The following is a 24,162-nucleotide window of genomic DNA, read 5'->3' on the forward strand; positions in this document are numbered from 1 at the left end:
CAAAATTATTAAGTTTTTAATTAAGTTTTATTATGTACGGAAATTATACTCGATTTCTCCCGCTCCCTCTCCATTACAAACGCACACTCTACACAGGAATACATACACGTGCACAGAAACGTCTTGTCGGCACTGCTCTGACGATTTTAAAAGCTACATGAGATTTCTTAGTAGTGAGGTAATAACGACGAAGTTTTGGGAGCAGATGAACTTGACTAAGTAATTCACACACACTTAATGTCTTTTGGCCGTAGCATCACCTCTGGTGTGCGTTATTTTTTAATAATTCAACGGCTCGTCGTCAATTATTCCTTAAAGGAGAAGTCCACTTCCAGAACAAAAATTTACAGATAATGTACTCACCCCCTTGTCATCCAAGAGCTTCATGTCTGTCTTTCTTCAGTCGTAAAGAAATTGTGTTTTTGAGGAAAACATTTTAGGATTTTTCTCCATATAATGGACTTCTATGGTGCCCCGAGTTTGAACTTCCAAAATGCAGTTTAAATGTTGCTTCAAACGATCCCAAATGCGGTTGTAAATGATCCCAGGTGAGAAAGAAGGGTCTTATCTAGCAAAACGATCGGTTATTTTAATTTAAAAAATACAATTTAAATACTTTTTAATCTCAAACGGTCGTCTTGTCTTTCTCTCCCTGAACTCTGTGTGTTCTGGCTCAAGACAGTTAGGGTATGTTGCAAAACTCTGATCGTATTTTCTCCCTCAACTTAAAAAATCATTTCAAAATCATCCTACATCGCTGCAGAAGTTTCGACCCAGTCTTTGCAAAGTGAACACGCAAAGAAGATCAAACACCCTTAACAAAAAAAGGTAAAAGCGATATAGGACGATTTTGAAGATGAGAGTTGGAGTTTTTCGACAGACCCTAACTGTTATGAACCGGATAAAAACAGAGTTCGGGAAGAGCAAGACAAGACGAGTGTTTGATGTTAAAAAGTATATAAATTGTATTATTTTTATGAAAATAACCGATCGTTTCGCTAAATAAGACCCTTCTACCTCGGCTGGGATCGTTTACAACCGCATTTGGGATCATTTGAAGCCGCATTCAAACTGCATTTTGGAAGTTCAAACTCTGGGCACCATAGCAGTCCATTTTATGGAGAAAAATCCTGAAATGTTTTTCTCAAAAAACATAATTTCTTTATGACTGAAGAAAGAAAGACATGAACATCTTGTATGACAAAGGGGTAAGTACATTATCTGTAAATAGTTGTTCTGGAAGTGAACTTCTCTTTTAATGCATACCAGCACCAGCCAGTCAGCATCGAGTCTTATACCATGGTCTGTCTGAATACTCAATATACATTGGCACCAACAAAACCTAGGCCTATTAAATATCACATTCAGTATGTATGCAAGTTTATACTGTATGTAACTAACTGGCAGATAGATTCATATCATTTATAAAAAATATTGTTTTCTTATATAATCTCTATGCATCAAGTTCATATTATTTACCTTTTTTAGGTAAAATTATAGTTACAATTTATAAGATTCCTGCTGACGACAACATGAAAGCTGGTGAAATAAAAACCGGCTAAACTCTCAACTTTGACCTTCTTTGGTTTTCATCCTTGGAAGGAGCATAAAGTGATCAATTAACCCACTTTGTTGAAATTGGAAGCACGGGTTTGGTTTATTATTTGCTGACGCAGGTTGTGCTGGACCAGAAAATCAAGGGCAACACATTCTTAGCATTTTTATTCCAAATGAATTTCTGTGCAACTTGACATGATCATGCAAACATTTCCATTTAGGCGCTGTTTATTTATCATGTTCAAATAGCTTTTCAAATACCCTGTGGGTCCTTAAATTTTGTCCAGTTTTAAATCAGCTGTTTTCTTGTGCTGTTCTTCAGCTGTACTGTAATGACAGTGATTTTCCAAAACACTGCAAATTATGAGCTCTGCAGCCTGAGAGCTTTCCAAGAAAGACACATGAACAAACACTTAAAAAAAACTTTTCAGGACTACTGTTTTGACATCTCAAAATCAGCATTTTATCTTTGAAGGCTTCAATCACAACAAAAAAAAATCAGTTTGCGTTGACCTTCAGTAAGCATTAAACATTAAACATTTCCAAAACCTTTGTGCCTTGCAGCATTTTACAAAGACCAAAAAGAAAGGAAAGGTACTTGTCACACAATACATGACTCTTAAAAGTCATCTAGCTTAAGTCAGTCTTCACTCCACGATCTGTGAAAAAAAAAAGTTTGTTATGACTCAGAAAGAGGGTGAGTAAACGATGACACAAATCTTATTTTTGGGTGATCTACTTATGTGAAGATGAGTTTATTGTATGCTACCTTTACGACGTGAGTCTCTCGGGTGCGCACACGCAGCTTGTTGACCTGAGATTCGGCTATATCTGCCCTCTCCTCGGCTTCATCCAGCTCATGCTGGATCTTCTTGAACCGAGACATATTGCAGTTGGCCTGCTCCTCCTGCCATACAACAGTTAAATACAGAGCTCTGAAATCTGTGCGCCTTAAAGGAGAAGCTCACTTCCAGAATAAAAATTTCCTCATAATTTACTCACCCCTATGTCATCCAAGATGTTCATGTCTTTCTTTCTTCAGTCGCAAAGAAATTGAGTTTTTTGAGGAAAACATTCCAGGATTTTTCTCCATATAGTGGACATTAATGAGGATCAACACGTTGAAGGTCCAAATTGCAGTTTAAATGCAGCTTCAACAGACTCTACATGATCCCAGAAGGGGAATAAGGGTCTTGTCTAGTGAAAGACTGGTCATTTTCTTAAAAAAAATTAAAATGTATATACTTTTTAACCTAAAATGCTTGTCTTGCAGTAGGTCCACTTCACACATTACATAATCAAATTGAAAAGGTCACACGTGATGTAGTTGGAAGTACCGACCCAGTGTTTACAAAGCGAACGTGCAAAGAAAGTCAAACGCCCTTTAAAAAAAAATGTAGAACAAAATTGTGACAATTTTAAAGTTGCAAGAGAAAATGAAATGGAGTTTTTTGCCTACACTACCTTTTTGAAATGAAGTACACAGACGATGAATTAACCGCGTGACCTTTCCAACATGATTACATAATGGGTGAAGACACAGAGCATTGCAGAGCTAGTGCAAGATGAGCATTTGTGGTTAAAAAGTATATAAGTTTAATTTTTTGTAGAAAAAGACAAATCGTTTTGCTAGATAAGACCCATATTTCTCGGCTGGGATTGTGTGGATCCCTTTGAAACTGCAATTTGGATCTTCAAAACGTTGACTCCTATTGAAGTCCACTATATGGAGAAAAATCCTGGAATGTTTTCCTCAAAAATTTTTTTTAATTCTTTGTGACGTGAACATTTTGGATGACATAGGGGTGAGTATATGTGAACTTATCTATTAAAATGGGTCTTAGAATGGACAACGCCATATTGTTTACCAGGTCATGTGATGTGTTTTATTTTCAAACACCATTTTGGCCCAATTATAAACTGAACGAATTTACTGAGTTGATATCGCAAATGATCAGGAGATACGTACCGCATCCTCAGCTTGTCTCTTAAAGCTCTTTACTTTTGCCTGTAGTTTGTCAATCAGGTCTTGCATCCTTAGGAGAGTTTTCCTGTCCTCCTCTGTCTACAGACAGAACAGTTTTTTATTAAACGCACTGGAGATTTCACATGTAGCATTTCATGTAGTGACACATGTGTCCTGTGAGAAATACCTGGTAAGTGAGCTCTTTAATCCTCCTCTCATATTTTCGTATTCCTTTCTGAAATTCTCCGCACTTCTTCTGCTCACACTCCAGCTCTCCCTCTAGCTCTCGCACCTGAGGATTGAAATGTCCCCACAGATGCAGGTTAATCCATAAAGTATGTTATATCCATGTTTCGACCTAAGCTGAAGTAGATTTTTTGCTTACCCGAACTTCCAGTTTCTGAATCTGTTTCTTTCCTCCCTTGAGCGCAGTCTGCTCAGCCTCATCCAGACGTATCTGCAGGTCTTTGATGGTCTGCTCCATGTTTCTCTTCATCCTCTCCAGGTGGCTGCTGGTGTCCTGCTCCTTCTTCAGTTCTTCCGCCATCATGGATGCCTAATGAGGGGTAAATTCGGTTAAAAGATGTACTTACTACCTTTCTGAACCTTAAACATTGTAGTTGCTTTACTGTCTATATGCAGGGTCAGAAAGCTCTTGGATTTCATCAAAAATATCTTAATTTGTTTTTTCGAAGATGAACAAAGGTCTTACAGGTTTGGAACGACATGAAGGTGAGTAATTACCTATAGAATTTTCATTTTTGGGTGAACTAACCCTTTAAACAAAGACTTTTTAAAAATCTCTATGGGGAAAGTGAATGGAAAAACGCACATCAGTTATTGCCTTCTTCGCCTTCTCTTCAGCATTGCGACACTCCTGCAGAGCATCATCCACCTCGCCGGACAGTGAGGAGAGATCACTCTCTAACTTCTTCTTGTGGTTCAACACTACCGTGTTCTGTACAGATCAATGGATTGTGAGGTTAGATCATGACTTTTAATTATCGCTCAGCTGCTACATTAATGACTGAGTTTTACCTGAGCGTGCAGCAGGTTCACTCTCTCAGTGGACTCCATAAGCTCCTGCTCAGCGACTTTACGCATACGGTCCGTTTGCTCCACCACTCCACGCAGCTCCTCCAACTCTGCAGCTAGCAGGGTGTTTCTTCTTTCTGTGACCGTCACTTGCTCCTTTAGGTCCTCACATTGATGTATAGACTCGTCTAACTCTAATTGCAGGTCCTGAGAAGACAAACCAATTGCAGTTGATAAAATTTGCACTTTTCTACAAGCTTTTTACTGTATATAATACAAACCGATTGGCATGCATTGATATTAAAATTCGAAAGCTTTCCGAGAAAGCTTTGTGACCCTGCATAGACAGCAATGCAACTACTAAGTTCAAAGCCTAAAAAGGTAAGGACATTGAATTGACAAATAGTCCATGTGACATCTGTGGTTGCAATTTTTTGGGCAGCCTTACTTATTTGAATCAGAAGATACAAATTATGAACTAAGAGAGATGGATGTTCTATGGCGGAATGAAGAAATAAATATTTTAACAATGTCTTTACTACCTTTCTGGGCCTTGAATGTGGTAGTTGTGTTGCTGTCTATGCAGGGTCAGAAAGCACTCAGATTTCATCAAAAATATCTTAATTTGTCTTCTGAAGATGAATGAAGATCTTACAGGTTTGGAACGACATGTGGGTGAGTAACTATTGACAGAATTTTCATTTTTGGGTCAACTATCCCTTTAATTCCAGTTCAGGTTGTTAAAGATTATTCAGTTTTTCCATATAGTTGATTACTGATGCAATCAGTCGTTTTGTCTCACCTTGATTTGAAGCTGTAGGTTGCGCACCATTTTCTGAGACTCCACAGCTTGTCTGTTTGCGTGGTTCAGATGAATCTCCATCTCATTCATATCTCCCTCCATCTTTTTCTTAACCCTGACTGCCTCATTGCGTGCCCTGATCTCTGCATCCAGTGTGGTCTGCATTGTGTCCAGAGTCCGCTGATTGTTTCGACTGCATTGGTAAATAGTTTAATGTGGTTTAGTTATATGCTGGAATTTTAATGTATGTTTTCTTGTCTTTCTCCCTTACCGGAGATTGTCAATCTCTTCATCTTTCTCTGCAATTTTCTTTTCAACTTCAGTTCTGATCTGGCTCAGCTCCAGCTGGATGCGTAAGGTCTTACTCTCCTCGTGCTCCAGAGTGCCCTAAATCAGAGCCTGCATTAGCATTTTACCCAAGTACATAATTATAAATATCTGCGGATGAGCATTGGCTGGTATCTCAGGTAATAGTCATCACCTCAACCTCCTCCAGTGCTGCTTGAATGTCACACTTCTCATGGTCCAGCACCTTCTTCATCTGTTCAAGCTCATGGATGGTCTTGTTGCCATTACTGATCTGATCAGTCAAGTCAGAAATTTCCTCTGCAAAAGGAACATATTGGTTGGGCTCATTTTGAAAATCATAGACCAAAATAAAATTTCCTTTGCTTATTATAAATGTATGCAATTTCACAGATATGCCCTGTCCTGAAGTCTAAGTACAGTCTTTGTACCCTGCAGGTTCTTGTTCTCCCTTTTGATTGTCTCCAGCTGGTCAAGGGCTTCTTCATAGGAGTTTTTGAGCTTGAAGAGCTCTGTGCTGAGACTACGGGACTCTTTCTGAGAGCTTTCCAGCTCGGCCTGTGTCTCCTCAAACTTCTGCCTCCATTCACACAGCACCTGGACATAATAATAGATGTTAGTAGAAAATACAGTTGAAGTCAAAAGTTTACATACACCTTGCAGAATCTGCAAAATCGTAATTATTTAACCAAAATAAGAGGGATCATACAAAATGAATGTTATTTTTATTTAGTACTGACCTGAATAAGATATTTCACATAAAAGATGTTTACATGTAGTTTACAAGAGAAAATAATAGTTTTATTTATAAAAAATGACCCTGTTCAAAGTTTACATACACTTGATTCTTAATACTGTGTTGTTACCTGAATGATCCACAGCTGTGTGTTTTTTGTTTAGTGATAGTTGTTCATGAGTCCCTTGTTTGACCTGAACAGTTAAAGTGCCCGCTGTTCTTCAGAAAAATCTTTCAGGTCCCACAAATTCTTTGGTTTTTCAGCATTTTTGTGTATTTGAAGCTTTTCCAACAATGACTGTATGATTTTGAGATCCATCTTTTCACACTGAGGACAACTGAGGGACTCATATGCAACTAATACAGTAGGTTTAAAAGCGTTTGAAGCTTCTGTAATAGTTGCATATGAGTCCCTCAGTTGTCCTCGGTGTGAAAAGATGGATCTCGAAATCGTCAGGGTTCAAATACACAAAAATGCTGAAAAACCAAAGAATTTGTGGACCTGAGGGATTTTTCTGAAAAACAGTGGTTTTTGAACAACTATCGCTAAACAAAAAAACAGCTGTGGATCATTCAGGTAACAACACAGTAAGAATGGACATCATTTTTATAAATTCAACTATTATTTTCTCTTGTGGACTATATGTAAATGTTTTTTTTTTTAAGTGAAATATCTTATTCAGGTCAGTACTAAATAAAAAAATAACATGCATTTTGTATGATCCTTCTTATTTTGGTAAAATAATTAACATTTTGCAGATATGTAATGTAAAGTTTTGACCTCAACTCATGAACAATGATCTATGCTACTTCTGGTCAAATTAAATATTTAAATATACTTTTATTCTGACCTTATCAAAATTGCGCTGCTTTTTGTCCAATGCAACAGCCACAGCATTAGAGCGTTCCAAATCAACCATCAGGTCCTCAATCTCAGTCTGCAGACGGTGCTTGGTCTTCTCCAGCGAGGCACATTTGGCATTGGAGGCTTCCACTGCCTCCTCAGAACTTTGGAGCCGTGCAACCAGCTTCTTCCTAAAGGAAGATAAATCAGTTTTATAAAATAAAGCAGCAATTCTGTTTGACTAGTCACAATGTTTGAAGACACAATGTTACACCAACTGACAACAGAGTGATCTCTTACTTAGCGTCCTCAAGTTCATCAGTCCTCTGAATCGCGTCAGTCTCATACTTTGTTCTCCACTGTGCAATCTCGGCGTTGGCTTTAGACAGAGCACGCTGCAACTCGGATTTGGCCTCTTGCTCCTCCTCAAACTGCTCTCTCAAAAGCTCACAATCATGCCTGGATGACTGTACCGCATGAGCTAAACTGTTCTTTGCCTGGCACGTAAACACAAACCCAGTATAATATTAAATACGATGAGATGAATATACTGAATATTTAAACATTATTGTTTGGAGTAATAAACATTATTATTATTAAGTTTGGAATCAGTAGAATTTTTTATATTCCTGAACGAAGTCTCTTACGTTCACTAAAGCTGCATTTATTTAATCAAATTCACGGTTAAACAGTAATATTGTGAAATAATATTAATATTTTCATATGATCCTTCAGAAATCATTCTAATATGCTGATTTGGTTGTCAAGAAACATTGTAAAAATCTTTGTAAAAGTCTTTACTGTTCTGGCTGAATCAAAATATTAATTTCTTACCCCAAACCAAAAAAATCTTGTGGATCCCAAACATTTGAATGGTAATGTACAATACATCAATTCTTTTTTTTGTCTGCCACAGTATTGTTATATTTCATGTCTTTCTTCAGCAAACACTGATATGTGAATAATTGTGGTTAGAAATTTTAATCAGTTGATGGCCCTAAGTGATATGGCACAAATGCATTTCATTTATCTAAAATCTGCTCACTTTGCATTCCTCTTCTAGCTGTTTCTTCAGCTCTTCCGTTGTCTGGGTGAGAGCACTTTTTGTCCGTTGCAGCTGCATAACCAGAACCTCTCTCTCTTCCAGTCTGCGACTGACTTCGGCTGTTGTTAGTAAGACAAGAAAAGAGAAAACAAAGCTTTTACCAAGTGCCAGTGACCTTTTCTTACATTATTTCAGCTGTGTTTTGCCACTTGTTTCTAAGACAAATGTAAATCTAAATTTCTATTGGAGACCTCCAAAAATAATGTGCAATATAGCTGCAAGCAGCCATTACCTGGGTTCAAACGCTGTAAGACATTTAAGCACATATGTAAAAAGACACTACATGTTATTTAGCAAGCCTGTAACCACCTAAATCAAAGATTTTTGGCAAATCCTAGTAATTTACCATAGAAATATGACTGTTATAGTGCCAGCTGTGGTCTGCCTAAACTTTGCACGCTTGTTTAGAATCACTTGTGGCATGTGCTCACCAGGTTTTGAGTTTCTGTTTAGGCTTTATAGGCTTTTGGGCATGTTTGGACAGGCCCCTTTTCTAAACGACCCTGTCACAGATTCTCAAAGGGTAAATTTCAATGTTTTTTTTGATAATTATTTATCTAGAGAGTCCAGAGAATTGTACTTTTCTTTCAAATTTCTCACAGACCTTTAGGGTTGTGAGTGAAACAGGCACACTGAGTTTTGATCAGCCTCTGTTAACTTTGTCTAATAGGTGCTCAAATTTCATCGGTCTGTGTTTTTTGAGATACACAAATGTCCTTATAGACGCTTGTGGCACTTTGGATCAAGACGTCACGTCGATAGGACCAACAGTTGCATAGTTATGGCCGTTTTTAGTGGCCAAGCTCCACAACGTTTTTCATGTTACCTCAGATTGAGCTCTTACATACGCAATGTGAGTTTGGCAAAGATATCTCATTCCGTTCAAAAGTTATAGCCTGTTCAGTAAAGGAGGCTATCCCCCTTTCAAATGTTTTGGCATCCCTTTTCGACAAAGAGTCAAAAGTTCAAAAATGTTTTGATGATTATTGATATTCACTCTCCAGAGAATCTTCCTGCACTGGTTTGGTTCCGATTGGGTGAAAAACCTCGGACTAGTTCGAAAAAAACGTTTTTTCAAAATACTCAAAAATTTTGTCCGGTGTGAGGATTCCAACAACATAAGGCACTTTAGCCTGCGACAAATGGTGTTACAAGTGTGTTACAAAGGAATTACAAACGATTTCGTACTTTTGATTGCTGTAGTGCCCCAGGCAGGCCAGTTGGGGCGAGTCTTGGTGATGTTGTAGACGGTGTGAGTACTACCATCCCTCCAAGTTTCAAGTCTCTACAACTTACGGTTTGGTCTACATGATTAGTTTTACATGAAGAATGCTGACCCTTGGCCTCAAGCCATGCGCTTGTACCCATAAATATATTTCAAGCACCTGATCTTTATTCTGTTTCAAAGTGCAGGACACTGACCACTCTCTGTCTGAGCCCGTGCTTTTTGAGAGGTGACATCCATTAGCTGCCTCTGGAGTTCCTCCACCTTGGTTTTAGACTCATTCAGCTGGTCTTCATACATCCTGCACATTTTCTCTGTTGTCGTCTGCAAAAAACAGTCTCTTGTTTTACCATAAGCTCCATGGATAATAATACAATGGCATTATGAGTGTCAGAAACCATGTTAAGCACATTGTGATAACTTACTTTGGCTCTGGAGAGATGTTCAATGTTAGAAGCCAGATCTTCAGACTCCATTCTGATTTCTGCTTTTTCCTTCTCCAGCTTCTGTTTGACCCTCTGCAGGTTGTCCAACTGCTCCCCCAACTCAGTGACAGTGTCGGCATGCTTTCTCCTTAACATGGCCATAGTAGTTTCATGATGCAGTGAGGCTTCTTCGAGATCTCTCCGGAGCTTTAAGAAGTCAGCTTCCCGCTTCTTGTTCATCTCAATCTGGGCAGCGGTAGCACCTCCTGCTTCCTCCAGACGTTCGCTTAGCTCTTCCAGTTCCCTTGACACATCAGCGCGTTGCTTGTCAGATTTTGACCGAGCTGCTCTTTCAGCCTCGAGTTCCTCCTCAAGCTCTTCTATACGTGTCTGTCAAGACCCATACCATAATAACATTATAGTAGTAACTCATTATGCAAATGTGTAATTTTCGATCATTAATAGGGCTGTGCAAATTGGAGTTCACTGACAAGACTTCACTGACAAGCTTCGCAATATTGCATAGCTTGTCAGTGAACTACGGCTCTGTGTAGTAAATGCTGCTCCATCTGACAGCAAGTGATGGAGATTTACGTCTAATCACAGAACCGGCATTACTGACGAGATGCGCATGATAATCGGATCCGATTTTTTTGCACAGCCCTAATCGTTAGCCAGATAACTACCTGTAATTCTTTTATTTTCTTCTGCAGTTGCATAACCAGAGCTTGCTCCTCTTCAATCTTTGCACCAATGTGAACCATTTCAAGGTCTTTCCTACAGAAAGACAGTGTACAGATTTCATTAGAGCTCATTTGATAATACATCATAAAAAATCGGTGTCTGCAAAAGCTCACTTCTTCAGTCTTTCCTCTAGCTGCTGTTTGTTGTTCTCCAAATCCATGGATGATTCCATGGAAATCTTTAGATCTCCTTCAAGCTTCCGCTTCACTCGCTCCAGATCCATACGCACTTTCTTCTCTTGCTCCAAAGACCCCTCTAACTGTTGCAGTTAGGAAATAAGAATAAATAATCACATCTAAGCATTTTATTTCCAATTTAACCTACCATGCAGTAAATCTGTGTTGCGAATAAGGAGTTATGGATAGTTATAGACTATTTAACTGAATCCACTTCATACTCACATCATCCACCTGCTGCTCAAGTTTGATCTTGGCCTTGGACAGCATGTTCACTTTGTTTTCCTCATTCTGCAGGTCTTCCAGAGCCTGCTGATGAGCATCCTGGAGGGCTTTCTTCTCTTTTGTCAGCCTGAGGATGGATTCATCCAATGTAGCCATTTCCTCCAACAAGTTTTTCACCTGAGATTCAAGTAAAAAGGGAGTTCTTGCTAAACTCTAGTTCTAATGCAGACCACATTGTCCCACCCATGAACGTATGTTACCTTGTTCTCAGTGGCATGTTTTTCCTTTTCCACCTTGGCCAAAGTGATCTCTAGGTCATCCAGGTCTTTCTTCAGCTCAATACACTCATCCTCAAGTTTGCGTTTCTTGGCCAGGATGGTGGCATTAACCTCCTCTTCGTCTTCAAGCCTCTCCATCAGCTCTTTAATTTTCCCCTCCATCTGGATCTTAGCCCTGATCAGCAGGTTACAGCGCTCCTCAGCATCGGCCAGGTTATCCTGCTCCTGGGGTCAGAAAGTAAAAAAAATTCTTTCCGTCTTGTCTTTGACTCACTGTATGATGCATGTTAGAAACTATGTGATTCTGATTAGTAATGAATCCACTCGGACACTAACCGCTTGAAGCTGTAGTGAGAGGTCATTTTTCTCTTGCACCAAAGAGATCTGTCTTTCCTCAAACTCCTTCCTCTTTACTTCAGACCTCTCGAGAGCTTCTTTTAGCTTCTGGAACTCCTCCTTCAGTGTAGCCAGCTCCTTCTCTGTAGCTGCGCTCCTCAGCAAAGGTTTAATCTTGAAGAACAGACACATCCATGGCCAGTTCTTGACGGCGTAGAAGGCACGGATGTTCCACTGAATGACCATCAGAGCTTCCCTGAGTGAAGATAATCAGATGGTGGATTAATGACATAATGTATATGACTTTAAAACATATGCCTAGTTTTCAGAAATGTACACTAGCAGTCAAAAGTTTTTGAACAGTAAGATTTTTAATGTTTTTTAAAGAAGTCTCTTCTGCTCACCAACCCTGTATTAATTTGATCCAAAGTACAGCAAAACCAATCAAATTTAAAATATTTTTACGATTTAAAATAACTGTTTTCTATTTTATTATATTTTAAAATGTAACTTATTCCTGTGATTTCAAAGTTTTTAGCACCATTACTCCAGTCACATGATCCTTCAGAAATCATTCTAATATTCTGATTTACTATCAAAAAACATTTACTGTTATGATTTTAAAAACAGCTGAGCAGAATTTCTTCAGGTTTCTTTGATTAATAGAAAGTCCAGAAGAACAGCATTTATCTAAAATAGAAATCTTTTGTAACATTATAAATGTCTTTATCTTCACTTTTAATCAATATAAAGCATCCTTGCTAAATAAAAGTATCAATTTCTATAATAAAAAAATATATATACTGACTCCAAGCTTTTGAACGGTATAGTGTATAATGTTACAAAAGCTTTTTATTTCTTTGGATCTTTCTGTTTATTAAAGAATCCTGAAAATTTCTTGAACAGCAAATCAGCATATTAGACTGATTTCTGAAGGATCGTGTGAGACTGGAGTAATGATGCAAAAAATGTAGCTTTGATCACAGAATAAATTACATTTTAAAATATATTTAAATAGAAAGCAGTTATTTTAAATAGTAAAAATATTTCACAGTATTACTGCTTTTGCTGTATTTTGGATCAAATAAATGCAGGCTTGGTGAGCAGAAGACAATTCTTTAAAAAAAAAAAAACATCAAAAATCTTACTGTTCAAAAACTTTTGACTCGTAGTGTACTCTTTATATTCATTTTGGATTCTAATTGTTTTGAAAATCTTTAACTTTTAAATTACTCTAAAAATGTCATGTGGTGTAACCATCAAGTAAACCCCATCCATTTTGTGTCCTGCACCTTACACTCCCTGCCCCTGTTGTTCTAAATTAGCTCAGTATGTCTAGCACCAAATAGGGCCAGGCTGCCACAAGCCATTGTTTCGTGTGTTCTATATCAGTAATCCCTCAGTGATACTGAACATGCCTAAAGAGTAAATCAATTCCGCATTGCTGAAGCGGCGACACAATCAGGGACAGTCAAAGGTCAGGCAGAGGTTGTTGATTATCTAAAGCTGAACCATTTGAAGAAACAAGAGGACTTAATCCCCTGTCACCTGGGATGGCATTTCAGCAATTTTCTGCCTGCTCCCAGCCATGTCTATTCTGGACAAAAGAGGGTTATTTATAATAAAGACAGGAGGGGGGACTCTGGTAAGGAACCATCAACAGCTGGTATGCGCTCTGTTTGCGGGATATATGACCCACCTCCACACCTGCTTTTGGAAATGCCATTTGGGGCGGAGGGGGTTTAACCGGCTTTTTCTGTAGCGACTGCACACACACGTACAAAACATACAGACGCACGCCGGACACACGCCACAACATAGTCCGCATGCACTTCGGACATTCCTCTCATAGATTTGCAGGCTCACAGGCCTGTGCACACCCTCAACAGTTTATCGCAGTGCTTACAACAGGCTCAGGTTAGCGAGATCTGCAATCTGACGCTTTCTTTAGTTAGTGAGTAATAGTAACTATTTGCATTTATTTAGTCATGGTTTGGACATCCAAACAACACATACTTCTCTATCATCATCCTCCTGCGCTCCATCCGCATGAGCTTGCCCCTGCAGAAGGCCTGCAGCATGGTGAGGATCTCAGAGAGACGTTCATCCCTCATGTCCTCCAGCTGGCCAAGAAGTCCAGCCTTAAAGAAAACCTGAAGGCGTATAGATTCATAGGTCAGCGTAGCCTAGGGTGAGTTTTGAGGGACTGAAAATGGTAAGTATGAAAAGAGTAAGAGAAGATAAATTCATTCACCTTGCTATGGCCAAACTTGTACTGCGTATGGTCGATATCTAGAGACCCAAGCAACTTTTCTACAGCTTTCCTGCTGTCCACATATGTGTCCTCTGGGATGGCCAATGGGTTCAGGATACGGTAGCTGGTAAATCATTAAAGTAGAAGTTCACTTCCAGAACAAAATTTACAGATAATTTTCTCACCCCCTTGTCATCCAAGATGTTCATGTCTTTCTTCAGTTGATAAGAAATTTTGTTTCTTGAGGAAAACATTTCAGGAATGTTCTCCATATAGTGGACTTCTATGGTGCCCCTAAGTTTGAACTTCCAGGATGTAGTTTAAATGCAGCTTCAAAGGGCTCTAAACGATCCCAGCCGAGGAAGAAGAGTCGTATCTAGCTAAACTATCTGTAATTTTTTAAACAAATTGACAATTTATACACTTTTTAACCTCAAATGCTCATCTTGTCTCGTCTCTGCGATGCACATGTATAGTCTGTGTAATCCGGGTCAATACAGTTAGGATATGTTGAAAAACTCTTGTCTCGTTTTCTTTTTCAACATCAAAATCGCCCTACATCGCTGTTTTACGCTTTTTTTTGGAAAGGGCATATGATTTCTTTGCATGGTCACTTTGTAAACACTGGATCGGTACTTCTGCAGTGATGTAGGACGGTTTGGAAGAAAACCAGACATAGACAAGACGAGCGTATGAGGTTAAAAAGTATATAAACTGTCAATTTGTTTAAAAAATGAGCAATTGTTTTGCTAAGACCCTTCTTCCTCGGCTGGAATCATATAGATCCCTTTGAAGCTGTGGTTAAACTGTTGTGGAAAAGTGGTTAAACTGTGGAAGTTCAAACTTGGGGGCACCACAGAAGTCCAGTACATGGAAATAATTCCTGAATTTGTTTACTCAAGAAAAATAATTTCTTTACAACTGGAAGTGAACTTGTCCTTTAAGGTTTAGTTATTCATCTTTCTATCATCGTTGTGTGCCATTCAGAATTAACTTGGGGCTTTTAAATTTGAACTGAGCTAGTGAAGTAGTTCACTTCCAGAATAAAAATTTCCTGATAATTTTCTCACCCCCATGTCATCCAAGATGTTTATGTCTGTCTTCAGTCTAAAAGAAATGGTTTTTGAGGAAAACATTCTAGGATTTTTCTCCATATAGTGTACTTCAATGGGGTCCAAATTACAGTTTCATTGCAGCTTCAAAGGATTCTACAAGATCCCAGCCTAAGAATAAGGGTCTTGTCTAGCAAAACAATCAGCCATTTAAAAAAAAAAAAAATGTAACCACAAATGCGATATTGCACTAGCTCTTCACACATTACGTAATCGCATTGGAAAGGTCACGAGTAGTTAGTTCATCATCAGCATGCTTCGGTTCAAAAAAGTATTTTCTCATTTTCTCCTCCAACTTTAAAATCATCCGGCTTTTAACCTTTTTTGTAGAGGGCGTTTGACTTTCTTTGCATGTTTGCTTTGTAAACACTGGGTCGGTACTTCCAACTACGTCACGCTTGACCTTTCCAACGTGACTACGTGATGTGTGAGGTCAAGTTAGTGCAAAACAAGCATTTGTGGTTAAAAATTATATACCTTTTTATTTTTTTTTACAAAATGGCCGATCGTTTCGCTAGATAAGAGCCTTATTCCTTGGCTGGGATTGTGTAGAGCCCTTTGAAGCCGCATTGAAACTGCAATTTGGATATTGAACATGTTGATCCCCATTGGAGAAAAATCCTGGAATGTTTTCCTCAAAAACCTAAAAAATTTAAATTCTGACTGAAGAATGAAAGACATGAACATCTAGGGTGACACGGAGGTGAGTAAATTATCAAGAAATTTTTATTCTGGAAGTGAACTAATCTTTTAAGTGAAAATAAAAGATTCATCCAGTTTAATGTGTGCTAATTAAATTACAAATGTAAACCATGAAGAAAAACTCACCGCTGTTTGAACTCTGCATAGAGAATCCGGTTGGGAAATCCCTTCCTGCAAATGCGGATCCCTTCCAGAACTCCATTGCAGCGAAGCTGGTGCAGAACCAGAAATGGCTCCATTACCCCTATCAGAAACAAGAAGGAAAACTGAAGCCTGATGGTGTTTTTATGGTAGGTTTATGGAGATCTTGTTGTACAACACTGTGAATTAGTTTGTACCTGGGTTCTTAGTCTCATTGGGGATAATGCATCGCACAAAATGAGGCTGAGTGCTTCTCAAATTAGTCATCAACTTGTTTAGATTCTCCTAGAGTGATAGAGAAGGAAAGATCATCCAACATCCAGTCCATTTTACAACATCTTCAGTCTTTACACTGGTTCTTCTAACTACTGAGTCAGATCTTACCTGCATCTTTCAATCTGTAGCTGGTGAAAGCTGAGCCAGCACAGACTTAAAGTGATGTTCATGGGTCAGATTACCTAAACATCACTGCAAGTCTTAACTGGCTCACTCTCCAACACAATTTTCAATATCTATTTAGTTTGCAGATATTTAAAGAAGTGAAAAGTGGCTCTTGTGGTGCATTTAGATATAACATAATTTGACCCACCTTATGCAGCTGGGATACGGTTTGAAATGATGCACCTTTCTTCCTCTTCTCTTTGCTCCCTGGCTTCGCTTCTGTAACTTAAGCATACGTTAAACACCTTAGTAAAATCCTGTCAGTTGGAATCAACTCTTGAATATCAATTATAATAATACGCACCTGAATCTAAGCTGATGAAGTTCTCGAAGAGGGTTGCCATTAACTTGTTAGACGACCTCTGGAAGATTGCCACCACTGTTTCATTCAGAGGATCTCTGTTTTTGTCAAGCCATCCGCTGATGTTATATGGCACCTGACAACATACATGTATGTGAATTGATATTTTAAGTGAATTGAGCTATCACTTCACCTCAGCTTGCTCCAGACTATCCCTGTTACTTAAATGGTGCCATTCTATGGCGGCAATGCATACTGTAAATTGCTTAACAAATTCCACTGGCTCTAGTTATGTAGCTTATAAAGACTCTATTGTATGCTATGGTAAAAATAGCCTTGAAATATGTGTGTAAATATTAAGTTATTTCCACTCACCACTCCGGCGTAGTGCACCAGCTCAAAGTGAGTCTCATATTTGCGTTTTTTGTCCAGCCTCGGTTTTAGGAAGTTGGGAGACTTGCCCAGGTGATTATCATATAGTTTAGCTTTGAAGCTGCTCTCCGTGGCTTTAGGGAACATGCACTCCTCCTCCAGAATAGAGAGTATACCCAATGGCTGCAAACAACGCAAGATGGATGTAACAGCTAGTGTACTTATACAGTATCTTATACAGACATACACATGCTTTTATAGAATTATATGTAATTCTATATCAACCTTCTCAATGAGATCAATGCAGGCCTGCAGGTCTAATCCGAAGTCTATGAAAGTCCATTCTATGCCCTCTGTTTTGTACTCCTCCTGCTCTAGGATGAACATGTGATGGTTGAAAAACTGTTGCAGTTTCTCATTTGTGAAGTTGATGCACATTTGCTCAAAGTTGTTGAACTGTTCAGGAAAAAAGAAGAGAAATAGTACATTAAATACTGAATAATGTATAGGGTTGGGTACATATTTCCTGATTCAAATTCGATCAACAAGTTCAATTTGATCTGACTTTGATTCAGTTTGATGTCAGTTCATTTAAGTATGTATTAGTTTGCAATGTCCATTTTGCTTATATAAATATGTTTTTCTTTTAGCTGTTGCTATAAATCATATAAGAATTTATTGCAAAAATATTTTGGTAAATTAACCAAAGGACCCGAACTATGTACTTCAGTAATAATAATTACTTGTTGATCAGTAACCACAAATTCAAAGAGCACATTTAGTGAATAATTTGTCAGACTGAGTTTATGAGTGTTTTTAAATGATTCATAAAAAGTTCATGAGTGTTTTTAAATGATTAATTAAAAGTTCATGAGTGTTTTTAAATTATTCATTAAAAGGACTGACTCAAACAAGTCATTTGTTGTGTAATTAGACTACACTGTTTGCAATGCAAATTTTTGGTTCACTAGCAATAACCAGTTTAAAAGAGTCATTTTTAGTGAATCACTGAAAAGTGGTGCAGATAACATTGTTATAGGATAAAAAAAATGACTTCACCCAAAAATAAAAATTCCCCCGTGATTTTACTCTCCCTCAAGCTATCCTTCAGTAGGTGTGTATGACTTTCTTCCTTCAGACGAAGATGAAGATTTTTCTTATTTTGCCTAGATGTCATATTTTTGTTAATTTAGTACTGCCCTACAAAAGCTACAAAAAATACTTACATGTTTCCAAGAAGACAAATTAAGTTAAATTTATCCTGATCTTCAAATTCAAAAAGTTTTCACCCCCCAGCTCTTAATGCATCGTTTGCCTTCTGAATAATCAGTGAGTGTAATAGTTGCATATGAGTCCCTCAGTTAGTGTGAAAAGACAGATCTCAAAATCATACAGTCATTGTTGGAAAGGGTTCAAATACACAAAAATGCTGAAAAACCAAAGAATTTGTGGGACCTAAAAGATTTTTCTGAAGAACAGTGGGCAGTTTAACTGTTCAGGACAAACAAGGGACTCATGAACAACTATCACTAAAAAACACAGCTGTGGATCATTCAGATAACAACACAGTATTTAGAATCAAGCCTATGTAAACTTTTGAACGGGGTCATTTTTATAAATTCAACAATTATTTTGTCTTGTGGACTATATGTAAACATATTTTATGGGAAATATCTTATTCAGGTCAGTACTAAATAAAAAATTATTCTGCAAGGTGTATGTAAACTTTTGACCTCAACTGTAACTCTGATTGTATTCATCTGAAAGAAGAAAGTCATAAACACCTAGGATGTCTTGATGGTGAGTAAATCATTTGGTAATTTTCATTTTTGGGTTAACTATTCCTTTAAGAATCCAAACCGTGACAATCAGTTTGCAATTAATGAATAAGTTAATGGTATCTTTAAGATCCACATGTTATGTGCAGAGACTGGTAATAAGTGATGCTTAGCAATTTGATCAACACTAATCAACTTACCTCAAAGATCTCGAAGCCTGCTATGTCCAGCACTCCTATGAAGAACTGACGGGGCAGGGCCGTGTACAGAGTTTTATTGATTCTGCTCACCATCCATTTAAACATACGATCATATGTGGCTTTGGCCAAAGCACCAACTGCGTAGGTCACCTGCCATGACAAAAAAGCCCAAATACTCTCACTACAAAACGAATTTATACAGCAGTGACACAAATTCATCATTACGGTCCAAACTGACCTGTTCAACTGTCTGTCCTCTGACAATATACTCATTGCCCACTTTCACTCTAGGGTGAAGCAGTCCCTTTATGAGGTCAGCTGAACTGATCCCCATGAGATAGGAGGCTTTGTCCGCACCTGGGAAACAAAATCACAGCGGTTAGCCAAACCAAAACACTAACTGAAAACACTGACCTTGCTAACAGAATCTCTCGTACTTTCAGTGCCGTCCGCCTCTGCTTGCTCCTCTCTCTGCCTCACTTTGAACTTCATGTTGCCGAAGTGCATGATGGCACCAACTATCTTATAACAGCCATACTTCTCCTCAGGGGTGAAGCCAAGGGTGTCCATTGCATGCTAGAGAGCACGGTAAGCAAGTTTCCTTATAGGTAAGTGGTTATTCAGTTTAATGTGGAATAATTAGTGTCTTTACAGGGATCTCCATCATACAAGCAGTACTTACATCAGTTGCAAGCAGCTCATCTCCATCATCCAGGTGGTCCACAGTTGTAACGCCCTGCGAGCAGAAGTGGTAGTCATAGGGATTTGATGACACCAGCAGCATGTCTGTGATGGAAGATAGAAGAGGTTTGGTTTTTAAGTCACACAGCACACTGTGGACTGTGGATGGAATATCGTAGGCATGTTAACGTATATACTAGGTGTTTCCTCCGAATACCTTGGAGTTCTGGTTTTCTTTGCGAGAGGATCTGGTAGTAGATGTGGTAGCTTCTCTCTCCAGGTTGCTGAAAAATCACTCTGGATTTTTCCAGAAGATCTAAACAGAGAATGTGAAAAGGAACAGGGTTTGAAGGAAAAACAATACGTTTAATCTATCAACACAGTAATATTTTTCAGATCAGCTTACAGATGTCAATGTCAGCAGATGCTAGTTTCCCTGTTGGACCAAAATGGATTCGAATGAACTTCCCCTGTTAAAGAAAAGAAAGAAAGTGAAACGGAGAACAATACTGGAAGAAAATTAGATGCTGTGAAATGATCACTCACAAAGCGAGATGAGTTGTCGTTCCTTAGGGTTTTTGCATTGCCGAAAGCTTCCATAGCTGGGTTGGCCTCAATGATCTGATCCTCTAATGTACCCTATTTACATTGAAACCAGAAAAATGTGTTAGTTTTTAATCCAACACCAATATTATATCTATGAGTAGGATGGAACAAACTAATGGAAATGAAAATGAAATATTATCCGTCATGATTGAGGGGAAAATAGATGAAGTCAGGGTTTTTTTTTTTTTTTCAAAAAGACAAAGAATGAAAAAGGAGCATAAAATGTTAAAAACAAGAGACAATAATGAGAGACATTGCAAGAAGGGAAAAGGGCAATGTAAAGAGTGGTATAAAAAAGGGTTTGTAAAAACATACTGGAACGGGAATACAAAACTTAGGGTATCGTAACTCTGAGGGTCACTCCTTATCGGTTAAAAGGATGTCTGTGAATCCAAAAGGAATAGATAAACATTCAGACATGATTAAAAATCCCCAAAAACAAGATGTAGAGGAACAAAAAAAGACTTGTAGGGAAACAAAAAACAAGGGATAAGGATGGGTGATGACAAAAAAGACAGAAGTGAAGTTTCTGCCCTTACTCCTTTTTTGCCCCCAGCATCGCCAAGAGCAGCTATAATGGCAAAATACTGAATTACACGTTTCGTGTTGACAGTTTTGCCAGCACCGGATTCTCCGCTAGGCATGGACAAAATTTATGTGAAATATACATGAAACAATATTAAATCCAAGAAGTGAAGATTGAAGAAGAAAAAAAGAAAACTTTTCAAAATGGTAAAAACCCATTTTTTTATACCGCTTCATGATTAAATAATGAGCAAAAAGGATTTCAGATCATTTTGACTGAATAGTTGTAGAATAGAGATGTGATGGGATAGTGGAGGGTCACTTACGTGATAAGCATTGACTGGTTTTCACGATCTACAGGGAAAAAAACAGCTTGCATCACTTTAAAAGTATATGCTATGAAAAAAAGTCAATTAAATTTACCAGTTATGTTTTGACCTACGGCAAGTGCTATTCAGAATCAAATCCAGCATATCAGAAGTTAAATGTGTTTCATAACGTACTTTTTAGCATGTCATTGTAGGCATTGTCTGCTATGGCATAGATGTGAGGTGGAACATCTGTGCGACGCTTTCCCTTATATGCTGCAACCACTTCAGGAGAATAGACGGGAAGCCATTTATACGGGTTAACTGTCACACAAAACAGTCCTGAATATGTCTGCGGATAGACAAAAGAACATGCATGAAGACTTGAGACAGCCCTGAAATTATCCAGAAGTCATAAATAACATTAAAGAATCAGATAACTTGACTCGACAGCCATTTAGTAGTAAATGATAATTTGGTGTCTCACGTAGATCATCCAGAAACTGTAGCGACGGCTGAGGTTGAAAAGAACAGAGGCCTCGTTGAGGTGCGTAAGCATGGCCATGTCTTCAATCATGTCAAACTTCGGGGGATTCATCTGCTGAATGTCTTCCTCTTTCACCGTTAACATCTGTCAGTATTAGATTAAAGAATTTAATCACCACCTTGTGATATGTTCTCTTTTTCTGTTGCAGATCAAATGTAACAAAAATATGCAAAACTGAGAAAATGCATTTTTTCCTCACTGAAGACTGTTGAACTTAAATAGTCACTTAATACAATATAATACAGCACTGTTTTGATGTACACTGCAATAAAATATAATTTCTTGGTAAGACTTACTAAGTTCATTAGTTAACATTAGCTACATGAACTAAGAATAAACAATACTTTTACAGTATTTATTAATAGTTAATGTTAACTTCAACTAATGCATTACAGTGACAAGTTGTGCTTGTTAACATTAGTTAATGCACTGTAAACTAATATAAACTAACAATTAACAACTGTATTTTCATGAACTAACATTAACAAAGATGAATAAATAAATGTAGTGTTCATTGTTCGTTCATGTTAGCTAATAAATTAACTAATTTTAACCAATGACAAACTTTATTGCAAAGTGTTACCAGTTTCTTTATATTTTTTCTATAGTAAAAAAAATTTAATTCTTTTTTATTTGTTTTTGCATGAACAAATAGATTTTGTTTGTTTTTGTTTATATTAGTAAATCAAATAATTATTAAATATTTGCCAATGAGATAAAAAAAAGATAAATTCAAGACTTTTAAAGCAAGTCTTACGCAGTTTCTTCTTCTAAAATAAATGTATCTTATGTTATAACAATTATATAATTAATGAAAAATAAGACCGTAAGATTTTTTTCCATTGTTGTCACAGAAAAAAACAAAGGCAATGGAAGCTTCACTGACCATTCCATCTTTGGTCTCCACCATGACTTTATCTCCATCTGTATCTTTGATTTCCACCTCAATGTAGGCTTCTTTTTCATCTGGAATCCAAACACGCTTCTTCCCTGCACACAGAAGTAGACGGTACTTCTGAAATGAATTTCCAGGTAACTAATAACATTACATACCATGGTAGATTTCCTCTTATGCATATGCTACATAATTAAAAATCTTATAATTATTGTTGTTGTTACGTTATGTAGGATATGATATAAATGCATTGATTTGCATGTAAAAATAGCTAGAAGGAATATGAAAATGCCAGTATTCTAGGAGTGTTTACATGCACAATACATGCTCATTTCAATGTGTAACCCATACATGTATAATCAGATATGATTTAAAATCAATTATTTACATTTTTTGATAGGCTTGTGCACCAATAAAAATGTCGTTTTCACACAGGACACAAACAGGATGTGTGACAGTACCATCAAACGCATGGGACTGCGCAGCGAGTTGTTCCAGGTTGGTTTTACGCAGAAACGTGGCCGCATCTCCGAATTCCCTCAATTCCACAAAGCGGGACATGATTAACGCTTCTGGTCCCGGACCTGCGCTCAAACACCTGTAACGTCGTAGAAACTTCGTTAGAAGAGCGTTTTCTCCACTTTGTTGTGTTTGTCATAGGCATTTGTTGGGAAAAATCTCTAATCCACAATCTTGGTAAGTATTTGTGTAAAAAAAAACAACCAAACAAACATTAAATTCTTCAAATTACACGTTTCGTCACATGCAAGTCACGGCGTCCTATCCAAACTGCTGTGGAAACACATGCATTTGAATACTAACCTCAGTAATGTCTAAACGGGTTGGCCTCGAACGAAGTGGCCTGGTCCTCTTTTATTGTTTCCCTCAAGGTCAGAGTTGGGGAGATATGTCACATATCCCCATGTGTCCGTGTGTGTTCCGTTGCTCATTGGCTGCGTGGCCGTGCGGTCCGTCCCTTAGCGTTCACAAAAGGCAAACAGGTTTGACAGAACCGTACTGTAAGCGGTTATTTTTAAAACGACATTGTTGTTGGTTGTGATTTATACACTGCTGTCCAGAGGTTAAATACCTGACCTCTTTATTTCTTTAAAGACTTAAGTGATGTTATAATTGGTAAAAAGTGATTATTACAACATAACTGCGAATCTAGAGTGCGAATTGTGATGGGCTTTGGAGGGGTTTGGCCCTAATTAAGACTTGAACCGCCATGAGGGAATAAAAACAAAAGATTTGGGGCGGGGAAGGGGGTTACTTTGTGCATACAACGGCGTTTTTAGATAATATTTCTGTCACCACAGAAGTTTGATTATCTAAATTGACCCTGGAAAAGAGATGCAATAGCAACAGTATCTAACCAAGCACGTATTAAGTATTTATATTTTATTAGATATAAAATACACGTTTTATATGCAAATCTAATGTTTAGATATTTTATATAGTTTATTTACAATTATACTACGATTACTAAATGTAAACACTAACTGCATACCATGAGTATGAGTCAATTAGCTCAGGCAA

At 37.9% G+C, this 24,162-nt stretch overlaps 1 protein-coding gene across 3 annotated transcripts; it reads right to left on the reverse strand.

Moving 5' to 3' along the window:
- Window positions 1–1,862: 1,862 nt before the first annotated feature.
- Window positions 1,863–23,470, reverse strand: myh7bb (myosin, heavy chain 7B, cardiac muscle, beta b). 3 transcript variants are annotated; one of them, XM_051096361.1, is made up of 43 exons: window positions 23,446–23,470; window positions 23,085–23,221; window positions 22,615–22,718; window positions 21,669–21,812; window positions 21,377–21,533; window positions 21,200–21,227; window positions 20,888–20,984; window positions 20,289–20,381; window positions 20,149–20,212; window positions 19,960–20,058; window positions 19,744–19,847; window positions 19,499–19,637; window positions 19,300–19,418; window positions 19,062–19,211; window positions 17,369–17,539; window positions 17,087–17,266; window positions 16,715–16,847; window positions 16,559–16,629; window positions 16,167–16,254; window positions 15,955–16,072; window positions 14,015–14,138; window positions 13,777–13,913; window positions 11,761–12,016; window positions 11,407–11,649; window positions 11,147–11,323; window positions 10,859–11,004; window positions 10,688–10,778; window positions 10,002–10,391; window positions 9,774–9,900; window positions 8,292–8,410; window positions 7,547–7,743; window positions 7,254–7,437; window positions 6,098–6,263; window positions 5,842–5,966; window positions 5,632–5,747; window positions 5,361–5,553; window positions 4,562–4,765; window positions 4,356–4,481; window positions 3,909–4,079; window positions 3,711–3,815; window positions 3,527–3,622; window positions 2,327–2,464; window positions 1,863–2,216 (listed from the first exon to the last, which is right to left on the reverse strand). In XM_051096361.1, the coding sequence occupies exons 2-43, from the start codon at window positions 23,182–23,184 to the stop codon at window positions 2,205–2,207; spliced, it is 5,802 nt and encodes a 1,933-aa protein (XP_050952318.1). In that variant the 5' UTR covers window positions 23,185–23,221; window positions 23,446–23,470; the 3' UTR covers window positions 1,863–2,204. The 3 variants fall into 3 exon arrangements, with proteins under 3 accessions (XP_050952318.1, XP_050952317.1, XP_050952319.1); XM_051096360.1 differs by having other exon boundaries at window positions 16,559–16,635; XM_051096362.1 differs by lacking the exons at window positions 20,888–20,984; window positions 21,669–21,812; window positions 22,615–22,718; window positions 23,085–23,221; window positions 23,446–23,470 and having other exon boundaries at window positions 16,559–16,635; window positions 21,377–21,485.
- Window positions 23,471–24,162: the final 692 nt, after the last annotated feature.

Source organism: Labeo rohita, chromosome 23 (assembly GCF_022985175.1).
Source record: "Labeo rohita strain BAU-BD-2019 chromosome 23, IGBB_LRoh.1.0, whole genome shotgun sequence".
In the NCBI taxonomy this organism is placed as follows: Eukaryota; Metazoa; Chordata; class Actinopteri; order Cypriniformes; family Cyprinidae; genus Labeo; species Labeo rohita.